The sequence below is a fragment of the Cannabis sativa genome, chromosome X (assembly GCF_029168945.1).
Source record: "Cannabis sativa cultivar Pink pepper isolate KNU-18-1 chromosome X, ASM2916894v1, whole genome shotgun sequence".
In the NCBI taxonomy this organism is placed as follows: domain Eukaryota; kingdom Viridiplantae; phylum Streptophyta; class Magnoliopsida; order Rosales; family Cannabaceae; genus Cannabis; species Cannabis sativa.
In genome coordinates this window covers 3,844,075-3,858,269 of record NC_083610.1, presented here as the reverse complement: position 1 = coordinate 3,858,269, position 14,195 = coordinate 3,844,075, and the positions used below count along the sequence as shown (strand labels likewise).

The 14,195-nt window shown below is 31.2% G+C and overlaps 1 protein-coding gene across 1 annotated transcript; it reads left to right on the top strand.

Moving 5' to 3' along the window:
- Nucleotides 1-4,272: 4,272 nt before the first annotated feature.
- Nucleotides 4,273-7,143, top strand: LOC133031949 (uncharacterized). The gene is made up of 2 exons (XM_061105745.1): nt 4,273-4,397; nt 5,934-7,143. Exons 1-2 carry the CDS (start codon nt 4,273-4,275, stop codon nt 7,141-7,143), a joined length of 1,335 nt encoding a protein of 444 aa, XP_060961728.1.
- The last annotated feature ends 7,052 nt before the right edge of the window (nt 7,144-14,195 follow it).

Genomic DNA, 14,195 nt, shown 5'->3' with positions numbered 1-14,195 from the left:
TACCATCTCCACCACTCCCTCGGCCTCCTATAGTGTACACCAGGCACCCCCCTCCTCCACCTCCTGTTTCATGTCCTACACCTGCATCTTCGTCATCAGATCTGGACATCTTCTGTGTTTTATAAAAGATCAACTGTTGGTATCATTTTGTTAGTGGTCTATGTTGATGACATCGTTATTACTGGAAATGATACTGAAGGCATCTCATCCCTTAAGTCTTTCATTCACACCCAGTTTAACACGAAAGATTTAGGGGAACTCAAGTATTTCTTGGGGATTGAAGTTACTCGGAGTAAACAAGGTATTTTTCTGTCTCAAAGAAAGTATGTACTTGATTTGCTAACTGAGACAGGGAAATTGGGATCAAAACCTTGCAATGCTCCAATGAATCCAGCTGTGCATCTTACACGTGATGGGAAACCATTTGAAGATCCTGAGAAATATCGCAGGTTAGTTGGAAAGTTGAATTATTTAACTGTGACTCGTCCAGATATTGCATTTCCAGTTAGTGTTATCAGTCAGTTCATGTCTTCCCCAACAATTCATCATTGGGCAGCATTAGAACAAATTTTATGTTACTTAAAAGGAGCACCAGGACGAGGTATAGTTTACAAGGATCATGGACATACCCAGATTGAGTGTTTTTCGATGCGTATTGGGCGGGCTCCAAGGTAGATAGACGATCCACTTCAGGATATTGTGTATTTGTTGGGGGCAATCTGGTCTCTTGGAAGAGTAAGAAACAAAATGTTGTATCTAGATCCAGTGCTGAATCAGAATATAGAGCTATGGCCCAGTCCGTGTGTGAGGTAATATGGATTTATCAGCTTTTGACTGAATTCGGGTTTAAGACTTCTATTCCAGCAAAATTATGGTGTGATAATCAAGCTGCTCTTCATATTGCCTCGAATCCCGTATTCCACGAGCGAACTAAGCACATTGAGATTGATTGTCATTTTGTTCGTGAGAAAATTCAACAAGGTCTGATCTCCACAGGATATGTGAAGACCGGAGAACAACTAGGAGATATTTTTACAAAGGCTTTGAATGGGGTGCGGGTCGATTATCTTTGTAACAAGCTGGGCATGATTAACATCTATGTTCCAGCTTGAGGGGGAGTGTTAGATATTAGCTGTAAAAGAATTAGATGTTTAGTAGATATTTAGTAGTTTCCTATTTTTTTGGTAGTTTCCCTTTTATGTCTCCTAACTTTGTATATAAATATGTATTATTCTATGAAATCAATACACAATTCGAATCACTATTTTCTACACCATTAAAGTTCAAAGCTTGAGTTTCAAAACTCAAGCTTGCTTAGAACTAACATCAAGCATCAAAACCAGCTGTTTGGGACTTAGATTAACTCAAACTAACTCTAGAATTCGAACCCTAAACCTTTCAAAACCTAACAGCCCCTGAAATTCAATTTCACATACTCAACCTAAGCTTAAATTCAAGAACTAGGGCTAAGAGTTGCTAGAGCTTACCTTAGTTGAATTCCCCTTGAATCTTTGGCTGAAATCCAAGAAAATCACAGCCCCTTCCCCTTGATCTAGCTGCCTTCGAAGAGAGAGAGAGAGGGAGACAAGAGTTGTTCTTCAATTTTTTTGGTTTTTCTTAATTTCACTAAATGAAATAAATGGTTGGGAAAACCTATTTCCCTTGCTGAAATCAACCTAGCTAGGTGTCAAAACCTAGGGCTGCCACCTATCTCTTATTTCTTTCAAATGACAAAAATACCCTTAAAGCTATAACTTGGGCATTTCTAAAGCTAGGGGTAAAATGGTCAAAATCCATAACCCCGCTCAATCCCGATAATTTATTTTTTTCTAAAATATTTCCCACTATGAAATAAGGTTCTAAACTTACCCATGTGATCAATCTAGCCATCCATCGCATTTTCCGTTGTCGCCGAGCAAAAATTCCAAAAATAACATATTACACATATAAGCTAAATAATACCCCTAGAGTTTAATAAAATCTCCGGAATTGAGAAATTATAACTCTAATATTTATTTCTAAATATTGGAGTCCAGAATTAAATAAATTCACAAATAATAATAAAATAATAAAATAATAAACATTAGTGCTAATTGCCTTTACTAATCCACATTACTAGAGCGGTCATTACAAGGGTGGTTAAGCATTGGAGTACCAATAAAAATAATTTTAAACATCGTATTAATGTGATCCAGGGTAGCCTTGACCGTGTTCTCTCTTCTCAACCCTTTTCTGACTTGCATAACAAGCATGCTAAGGAGCTTCAATCCCAGCTTGACTCTCTCCTTTTAAAGGAGGAGATCTTTTGGAAGCAGCGTTCGAGAGTTGATTGGCTTAGAGCCGGTGATAAAAATACCAAATATTTTCATTCTAAAGCCTCCTCTCGTCGTAGAAATAATCTTATCAAACATCTTACTCTTGATAATGGTGAGCATGTTGAGAATCCTGCTGATATTAGTAGTCATTTCCTCACCTTCTATAGTTCCCTTTTTACTTCTCAAGGTGTCGATGGGGCTGCTATAGATATGCTCTTAGATTTTATCCCAAACCGCCTAACTGACTCTGATATTCAATCGTTTGAGCAGCCTTTTACTTCGGATGAGGTTAAAACTGCCCTGTTTCAAATGGCTGGGGACAAAGCCCAGGTTTGGATGGTGTCAATGCTATCTTTTATCAAAAAAATTGGTCCACTTTAGGTTCGGATTTATGTGATGCTGTCCTTTCCATTCTCAATAGAAATGCTGATATTGCCCCTATAAATTCTACTGTCATTGTTGTCATCCCTAAGAAAAAGAATGCCACTAAAATTAGGGATTTTAGACCTATTAGTTTGTGTTCTACTGTCTACAAGATTGTCTCAAAAGTTTTAGCTAATAGGTTAAAGGATGTTTTGCATGGTATTATCTCTCTTAACCAAAGTGCCTTCATTAAGAATAGAGTTATCTTTGACAATGTTTTTATTGCCAATGAGATTGTAAATGCCATCGATCATAGGAAATCGGGTAAAACTGGTTGGGTTGCCCTCAAGTTGGACATGGAGAAGGCTTTTGATCGTGTTGAGTGGAGTTTTGTGAGAGCTATTCTGACTCATCTCCATTTTCCTCACCGCTTCATCAATTTGGTTCTCAATTGTATCTCCTCTGTTTCTTATAGGCTTCTCATTAATGGCTCCCTTTCTGACAGCTTCTCTTCTTCCAGAGGCCTAAGGCAGGGAGATCCTTTGTCTCCCTATCTTTTTTTGCTTGTCTCTGAAGCTTTGTCTGCTGCTATTAGGCTGCAAGAGCACCATAGGTCTCTTCAGGGTATATCCATTTGTCGTTCTGCTCCTGTCATTTCGCACCTTCTCTTTGCTGATGACAGCCTTCTATTCTCCACTGCTAATTCCCGTTCTTGCCTTGCTATTAAAAATGCTCTTGACCTTTATCACAGGGCTACGGGTCAGCTTGTCAATTTTTCTAAGTCTTCTGCTCTTTTTTCACCCAATACCAGTGCCTCAAATTCTAATTTTTTTTCGTGAAACTCTAGGCCTTGATGACAAACCTTTTATTAGTCAGTATTTAGGTATACCCCAGTGTTTTGGTAGATCTAAATCTCAACATTTTAATTTCCTTATTCAGAAAGCCAGCTCTAAAATGAATGCATGGACGAATCGTCTTTTCTCTAAAGCTGGCAAGGAAGTGCTCCTGAAAGCTGTTGTCCAAGCCATTCCTTCCTATGCTATGTCTTATTTTCGACTTCCCATGTCTATTTGTAAAAAGCTTGAGAGTCTCATGGCTCATTTTTGGTGGGGTTCTTGTGGAAATAAGGGAAAAGTTCATTGGAAATCCTGGGAAAAACTGTGCCAATCTAAGTTCTCTGGGATTTCGTTCCTTAATGAATCATAATCAGGCTTTACTTTCCAAGCAAGCTTGGCGTGTGTTTTTCATGCCTGATTCCCTTCTTGCTCGCTGATTAATGGTGAAAAATGCACAATTATGGGTCTTAAAGTTTAAAATAAATTAAGTTTAAATTAATATTTTCATGAAATTAATGAAATATATTTTTATATTGAAAATATTTTATTTGAATTTAATTTATTGTCATTTTGTAGGAATTAAAGTATTGTTATTGAAGGAAAAGCAAAAAAAAGATGGGAAAGCAAGTGGCAAAATTGAAAAGAAAGAAAGAGAATAAAGTAAAAAGAAGAAGAAGCCCATTTACAAAAGAAGAAAAAGAAAAGGGCCCAATAGAAGAGCCCAAATTAGGGCTGCCTTCTCTTCCATCAGCCCAACAATGCGGGTCCCACGGTGCCACGTCATCGCCAAATGGCGCCGCTCAAACTCTCCCATTCGCCCCGTCAGCACCCATGTGGTGCTTGTTTCTTCTCCAGTCGTGCGCCACATGGCGCCATGGGATTGGTTCCTCCATTCTCTCCTTTCTCTTCAGCCCATGTGGGCCTGCCATGCAGCTGCTCCTCTATGCCTTCCACGCCAAAGCCCATACTCCATCTGCATTGAAACATCAATCACAAAATTAAATCTTCCAAAGATTCATCAATTAACAACAAAGACAACAACAATAATAATAATAATAATATATAATAATAGGAAATATTAAATTCAAAAACTATCAGATTTTATTATTATTATTATTATTATTATTATTTCTTTTGTAACCTAAAATTATTAGTATTTTGAATTTTAGTCCATTTTAAGACTCTATAAATAGGAGTCCACTTTTATTGTTTTATAGTGTAATTGGTAGTGTAATTTTTAGTGTAGAAAAACTATAGCAAAATTCTCTCATCTTTTCTTCTCATCTTTTCTCTTTAGAAATTTTATGAGAATGATTAGCATAATGGCCTAATCTTCCTTGGAAGGTTAGGGATGATTCCATATGCAAAGTGAGGTTATTTTGTATCTTTGATTCACATGTAATATTTATTTGAGTAATGCAAGTTTTTATTTCACTTTTATTTTTTATGTTCTTCTTCCATCTATACTATCTATGCTATTATACACCAAATATATATATAGACTTAGTCATGCTCTTTCTATATATTTTTATTTAGTGATTATAGTAATGGCAGTATTGCTCATTTCTATCTTTTATGTTCATTTTTATTTACTTTTTGTTAAATGATATATAGGTTTAGTCATGCTCTCCCTATGTGTCTAAAAATTAATAAAAGTAATATTAATGTTCATTTCCTTCACTATCACCTCCATTTCCGTCTCTATCTCTTTGTCATTATTTTTACTAAAGATATATAGAATTAGTCATGCTCTTTCTATGTGTTACTATTTAGTAAAAATAATATTGATGTTTAGTTTTATATTTAATCTTTTATTGCATTATTGCTTGATGTATAATGTCATTTCTAGGTTCTACATAAGATTAAATTATTTCTTTTATTTTTAAGAACTTGTATACTCAAAATATAATGAACTTTAATGTTACATCATTTGTGTCAACTTTGTGAGTCAAAGGTACAAAATAGCTAAACAAGCATATGGATTATTCTTAAAGCCTTTCTCTCTTTTACTATTGATTATACATTTATTTGCTTTCTTTTAATATTTATTATCAAATTAAAAATCACAAAATCATTGGTTACTATTATCACTTATTATTAACCTTTTGTTTTTATTTTTCTACTAACGCTTTTGTCCATAATCACCTCCCTGTGGAATCGACCGCCCGATCTATACTACAACCACCGCTAGTGGAAGTCACATTTGGGCGTTAAACACTCGCCTTTTAAAAGCCAGATATTTTAAGCATAACTTATTTCTGGAAGCTGCTAAGGGTCATTGTCCTTCCTTTACTTGGCGTAGCTTACTTTGGGGTCGGGACCTGCTTAAAAGAGGTCTTCTGTGGAAGGTTGGAAATGGTCGATCCATCTCTACCATTAAATCTTATTGGATCCCTGGTTGGAGATTTATCTCTTTCAGGGATAATCAGACACCCCCTGATCCTACTGTTTCCTTTTTTATTACTTCTGATGGGTGCTGGGATAAGGATAAGTTATCTACCTATTTTGATGAGGAGGTAATACATGCCATTTTGTCTGTTCCCATTAGTGATAGTTCCTTAGATGATACCCTCATTTGGGAGCCTCATCCTTCAGGTTCTCTCACTGTCAGTTCAGCCTATCACTTAGCCAATTCTTCCAATTCTTTGCCTACCTCCTCTACTTCTGGTCCCCTTCTTAGGTGGTGGAAAAACCTTTGGAATTTAAAGCTTCCTAAAAAAATCAAACATTTTGTTTGGAGAGCTTTCCACCATACTCTTCCTACAGCTTTGAACCTTTTCCATAAAAAAATTGTTCCCACTGCTTTGTGTTCTTCTTGCTCTAGGTGTTCTGAAACTGTTTCCCATGCTCTAATAGAGTGTCCCAGAGCTTCAACTGAGTGGCAAGTATCTCGTTTTAAAAGTTTTTACATGCATAATAGGTGTGGTGACATTCAGGAGTTCTTGTTGAAGGGTTTCCATGAGTTCTCAAGAGATGACCTCCGTTTCTTTCTTGGTATCACTTGGGAGATTTGGAACCGTCGAAATATCAGTTTATTTAACAAGCATAAGGTCTCTTTTTCTTCTGCTGATTTTCAGGTCTCTTGTTTGCTCCAAGATTATGATGATGCTCAAACTCTTCATGGGGCACCTGCTGTCCATTTGGGTTCTTCTTCCAGTAGTGGCACTTCATCTCAGATTTGGCCTAAGCCGGGGTATTTCAAACTAAATGTTGATGCTGCTTTGAATAATCATATGCAGAAAATTGGTATTTGTGCAACAGTCTCTAATAGTAATGGGGAAGTTGTGGCAGCATTGTCTTCTTCCCTGAATGGTACCTTAACCCCTTTGTTAGCTGAAGCAAAGGCTTTGCTCATAGCCTTGCGTTGGTGTGCAGCAGTCAGGTTTTCTCTAGATTGTGTTGCAAGTGACTGCTTGATTCTGGTGAACAGGTTGAAGAATCGATGGAAAGATAACTCTTCCTTTTCAGACTTGGTGCAGCAAATTCTCCCCTGTCTCTCTACATTTCCTAATGCAGCTTTGATCCATGTTTCAAGGAATCACAACGTGCCTACCCATAATTTGGCTAAAGCTGGTGTTAGGCTTGAGAGTGAGGGCCTTTGGAATGGTTCAATTCCAGAGTTTATGTAACTTTATTGTAACCTTTTACGTTTTCTTTGTATTTTCTCCTCTGCTTGCAATAAAAGTTTTTCAAAAAAAAAAAAATAGTATATACTATTTTTTTTAATAATGTATAATATATAGAAATATTTATGGTGAAACCCTTTTAATATTTTCAATTGTTACACATATGACCCAATAAAAAAGAGAAATTTGATTTTTTATGCGTTAAAAAAATTTTCCTAAACAAATAATAATTAATATTTGTAGGATATGACAACTTTTATGATATTCCTAAAATACCTTCCATTTACATCACATCAGACACAATCGGACCCCATATCGAATCCATCGGACCACCATCGGACCATATATGCTACCAATTTTTTTTATGTTTTTATACATAATAAAAATAGCATCAGGTGACCATCGGACCAGATCTGCTACCATTTTTTTTTTATGTTTTTGTACATAAAAAAAGTAGCATTAGGTGACCATCGGACCCCATCGGACTACCAATTTTTTTTTTTTTTTTAATGTTTTTGCACTAAAAAATTTGTGGGTCTGACGGGTCCGATGCATATGCTGAAATGCGAGAGAGATGTGGTTGAGTTATGAGAGGGGTATTTTTGGGTTTTAGATAAAGTGGTCATATATTTTCAATGGTGATATGTATTAGTTTAGGGATAAAATATTAAGTATATGTAAGTATAAAAAATCAAATTTCCCATAAAAAAATATCGGGAAATTTTTTTTACTTATGATTTTGTTGCAGCTAGCCTTTTTGGCTGTTAAGTTTCTAGGTGCAACAAAATCATGATAAGTAAAGGGAATTCTGCCACTACTTTTTCTAATTGAGATCATATGTGTAGCAATTGAAAAGATTATGAGAGTTTCGTTGTAAAATATCCCTAATATATATTACAAACACATTAAACATATTATATTATATAATTATATATTATTTAATATAATTTATTTTATCGTCCTTGCCCGGCCCTAAAATCCGAACCTGTATCTGCAAAACCAACCCTATATTGGACGAGTTTGGTTTGATGTTTTACAGGCTCTTCTTAAGCCAATTGGAGTCTTTGAAGCAAAAGATTTAATTTGGCTTTTTTGTATGAAAAAAATTATGTTTTTTTGTTTTTTTTTTTATATATATAGTGGTACAAATTTAAAAGATAATATTTTGAAATATAATTGGGCTTTTTTTTCTTAATAAAATATAATGGTAGTATCTTAAATAGTTATATTTTTTAATAAATTATAGTAAAAATACATATTTATATTTTTAAAAAATAAAATTAGAGTCTTTTTGTTAATGAATTTTTTGGGCCTTGGTAGGAGATCTTGGGCGTGCCCCACCCTGAGCCGACCCTAATGTTTTATAAAGCCCGAATCCAGTCAATCCCCCCTGATGTACAGTCTTACCCCATGAGAGATTGATTCTCGAAAGGAAACCAAAAGGCATACACTAAAGTTAGCTTTTTTTTCTTTTTCTTCAACATAGTATGTTTTGCCCATCCCAAAACCCAAACCCGTACGAGGAAAATTTGAGCTAAATCGGACGAATTCGATTTGATGTTTTGTAAACCCTGCTAACCCAAACCCAAAAAATTCTAAACTTGGTCAAATTCGCCTGACAACCTACGAGTTGCTTAAAAAGAGACACACACATACATCAAACTTAACATTATAAAAAGTTTTAATTAAATATTTTTTTGAAATTAATATCTAATAAAAAATTTGATGTAAAATAATAATAAGTTTCAATTTAGTTTACATTGTTGTTGAAAAAAAAAAACCATTAAAAAAAATAGTGATGATATTTTTTTTCCTACATTTTTGTCTTGTTTACTTTGACACCTCTCTTCATTTTATTTCTAAATATCTCTTTTCTTAATTTTTTATAGACCTTTCTATATATAGATCAAGATATACACACACAAAAATATCGTAATTCCACCAATAAATATATATAGATATTTTTTTTTTATATAGATATGAAAGTATTTAGAGAAAGTAATTAGATAATATACCCCACTCATGATGAAATCATTACAAGTAATCTTATATATATATTAAATAAGATATGAAAGTATTTTGAGTAAATGGGTTCTCATATCGAAATGACTTCACCTTAGGGAAAGAAAATTCCAACATGTTTAGGGATATATATATGCTTATTACACATATGATCATATTATATATATCCACTTCTTTTCTTTTCTTCATTCATGCATGTATAAATGATTACATAATTATTTATAGGAATTCATAATTATATCTAGAAAGAATTTTTTTTAATAAGTTTGACAACTAATAAATATAATATAGAAAAATTTAATTGTTCGATTGTTCTAGATTTTTTATATATTTCTTTTGGTATTTAAAAAAATTTTATTTATTTATTTTTTTTTTACGATCGTATATATTGAAACTATTTAAGATTATTTATAAATTTTTAGAAGATTTTCAATAATTTATAATACTAAAAATAAGACTTAAACAATTACAAATTATCATATGCATAAAAAAACAATTACACTTATAATAAAATATGTAAATTTTATTTTTGATATTGAAAGCTATTCAGAATTTTCTTAAAATTTATAAATAATTTTAAATAACTATAATATATACGATGATATAATTAGATTAAAAAAATTTCTTGTGTACCAAAACAGAATATACTGAACACACCCTTTTAAAGATATATATCAAGTTGATATAATATACATATATATTTATATAGTCTAATCCAAAATGTTGAGAGAGAGAATGAGAAACATGAATGAATGTGAATCCGAATATATACACATGCATGAGATAAATGGATCCTCCATAGTCATGTTTGTAAACTTACAGCCCAGCCATGATTAGACCACACTATAAATATATATTATATGATGTATATATTTATAGAGAATAGAGAATAGCTTCCAAAGAAAGAATATATGATGACAACTTAGTGCGCAGCCGTTTTATGTTTGGAATTGATCATTGAATTCATATAATTTTACTTTTGTTAATATATAATTAATTATATACATCAAATATTCTAATGCAAAATCAACCCTACCAAAGTAGAAATTCTTAAATTCGATATGTAAATATTTATATACAAGTATATATATGTATAGGCAAAGAGATTTAGTTTGTTTTTGTAAGAGAAATTCGAATTTATTGACATTATCATATAAATATATATTAATTATTATTATTATTATTGACAAAATATATATGAAAGCAACGTTACAGTTTGTAGTAAAAACTAAAACGTAGGATAATAGCTTTCAAACAAAAAAAATAAATAGAATAATAAATTACATAATTATTACGTGAATTAATTAATAAATTATATATAATTATATTAAGCATACCGGCCTTAGATTAAGACGGACTAGACCTGTGATTAGGACCTAAATAAAAAAAAATCTTTTTAAAAATATATATTTTTTTTATTATTTTTTTAAATTTCTATTTATTCTTATATAATAAGGGATTAATTTTTTTTTCTCCAGACTCATCCCTCTTAATAAGCATATAGATACATAAAAAAATTATTTATAAAGACTGGACTCAAAAATTATTTATAAAATTATTAATTAAAAGATATAATTAATTTTATATATATAATTTAATTTTTTTTAAAATATTCACCGCGAAATACGAGTTGTTTAGTAAGTATTTACAAAGACTGGACTTGAAAAGTGAGACTACACTTAAAATAGTTTCAACCCTATATAATTGCATAAAAACATGAGAAAACGACATTTTAATTATAAGAGATCAAATTCAAATCTTATATTTGGAAAATATGAGATTCGATCATATAAATATAAATAACATGAGTGGAAAAGTTTGTACTAAATTTATAGATGCATGATTCGATCATTCCACTACTAATTAATTAATTTAATTAGTTGTTATAATTAATTAATAAGTACTTGTTCTATATATATACTAATAATTTGATTTAAGGCTTTAAGATTAGCCACAAACAACTTTAGCTAATTAAACAACTTTAGTTTCATTAGTTCTCTTGCAATCTAATTTTGTGGCCAAGATATATCGAAACATATATATATAATTAAAAAGTTCTAGGAATCTCTAGTAATGAGATTAATTTGTTAATTACTTACAAGTATTGATTAATTAATAAAACAATAAGTACCATTATAGTTCATTTATCCATTCACAAATTGTTAAAGTGGAGCTAATTATTATATAATATAATTATGTGATGACATATATGTACATATTTTACAAAACATTAAAGATTTCCCACTAACTAAGATTTGTATATTATATAGTAGTAATTAACTATCACTAACTATAATATTAAGGATTCCCACTATAATATTATATATAAATAAATATATTGTACAACAGTAATAGACCTGAAAAATCTGCTCATTGTAGAGCAAAGTAAAGTTAAGAAAAAATATTTAGAAATACATAAATACAAAAATAATTTATATTAAAATGGAGAGGTACAAATAAACTTGTATAATTAAAATGGACTAAATTTTAAGAGGTATTTTATTTGCACTTCCAAAAATTATGAATACACTTTATATATAGATAAAGTTTAATTAATTTTAAAAAATTACTCACGACTTTTTTTATATTTTTATTTTTATATTATTTTGTGTTAATTTAAATAATTATTTTAATTTTATTTTAGATATTTTTTTTTAAATTATGTGTATTTTTTTAAAAAAATATTGTGATATTTAAAATATTTTTTATTTTTATTTTTATTTTATAGGTATATTTTTAAGAATTTGGAGAGAAAGAAAAAAAATTAAAAAACTAGCATAATTTTTATTTTTTGTGGCAAACAAAATTAGTATAAGTAAAATATTGTTTTTATAAAATAAAAATTATTAAAAATATAGGGTACTACAAATTTTTAAAATTTTAAATACATATATATATATATATAACTCATTTTTTAGATTTAAAAAAAAAAAAATCAATCTAGAGTCATTTGTGCCACTTGTCATCAATCTATGGTGTGATGAAGCTAAGCTATAATGAGATGGCCCCACAAGAATGGTCAACATTTTATTTTATTTTGAAATGGCCAATATTGATACTAATGTGGAAACCTAATCTTATAGTGCTATGTCCCTTATCTGTTGATGAGAGAAGAATCATGTCTAAATAAGAATTATATAAATATATATTTATATCATACATATATATATCCACTCAAGTGGAAAGGAACAAATGCTCCTCTTTTCTATGTTCTATATATGTATGTATGCACTATAATGAGATTTTTAGTTTAATTAATTATATGTTTATAGGTGATAGATATTGATACGATATTATTCTCTTATTATTTGATAAAAAAATAATGGATGGATTAATGTTTCTTTTTATATTATTTAGAACTGTTAAGACAGATTTTTTCGTCGATCAACGATGTAATAATTATTGGCGTTATTGATGTGTCTAAAAAAAAACAACGTCAATACATTATTTTGATGGATTAATCGTGTCGATCAATACGCATCAATAATAATGATTGTTAACATGTTTAATTTGATGTTAATAGAGTATTGATGTCAAAACATAACAAACTATTGCCAAATAAATAAAAAGTCCACAACATTTATAAACCCTAAAATATAATTCTCCCCAGAAATTTCCCTCTAGTTTCCCGACTATATATACTCTCCTCTCTCCCACCCAAAACTTTTAAAATATAACCTTTTATAAGAAAATTTCTTTCAGTTCCTCGACAATACTTAATTCCACGCAAAAATTCTAAATTATAATTCTATACTTTATAAGAAATAGCATGTGGAAATTTAACCCGTGGGAATGAATACCCATAAGTACCCACCTTAAATGGGGCAAGAATTACTTACCTTAATGGGTAATGGGACGGGAGTACACTACAACAAATATAGTTATTACCGGCGGGTTTATTGCCGGCGGAACTCACCCGCCGGTATTAATAGGGGTATTACCGGCGGAAATAGCCATCCGCCGGTAATAACTATATAATTAATATTATATTGAATAAATAAAAAAAATTATTTTAAATTTATTATTACCGGCGGGTTTGTATTAATACCGGCGGAATCCCGCCTCGAAAAAAGTGGGCGGGATTTTTACCGCCCAATTTTTTGAAATTAGTTTTACCGGCGGATTAATACCGGCGGGACCCGCCGGTATTAATCTGGGATTCTGACCGTTTTTATTAATACCGGCGGAACCCAATTAATACCGGCGGGTCCCGCCGGTATTAAAAATCTATATAAACCCCTCCCCATTTCAGAATACCATTTTTCCATTTTCACTCCCCCCCATCTTCTCCATTCCACCTCCCCTCTCCGTTTTCAAACACAATCCGCCCCGTTCTCCGGCATCATTTCCCCGACACCGCCAGTGCGCCGCCCGTCTACCACCGCCAGTGCAACGGTAATGATTTCGTTTTTCTTTTTTCTCTGTTTTACATATATTATTTTTTTTCTTAATATCTAATTTTTTTCTCCATCTTTAAAGTTTGGGATAAATAATCTGTGGGGAAGAAATTTCTGAGTAAAACGCCGGGATCGGTTGGTGTACTAAATATTTGGAGGTTAGTTCTTACAATATTTGTGTATATATATCTCATAAAAATAATTTTTTTTCTGTAAAAAATATTATATATGTATGTATACTGTGTATTGTGAATGGAAAATGTGTTATATTTGAAAAATTTTAGTTTAGTGTATTTTTAATTGCTGTTTTGTGTATACTGTGTACTGTAAATTATATATTTTGTATATATGCTGTGTGTTGTGAATGAAAAATTTGTAGATATTGTCAATTTGTACACAGTGTATACATTATATACGGTATATACAGTGTATATACTGTGTATATAGTACAGTGTATACACTGTATATATAATATACACAGTATATACACGGTATATACTGTTTTATACAGTGTATATACACTGTATATACTGTATAGTTAATATAGTGTTATATATATTATGTAAAAAATAAATGTAATTTATAGAGTTTTGTATTAAATTTTTTGTAAAAATTTTGTGTCATTAATATTTTACA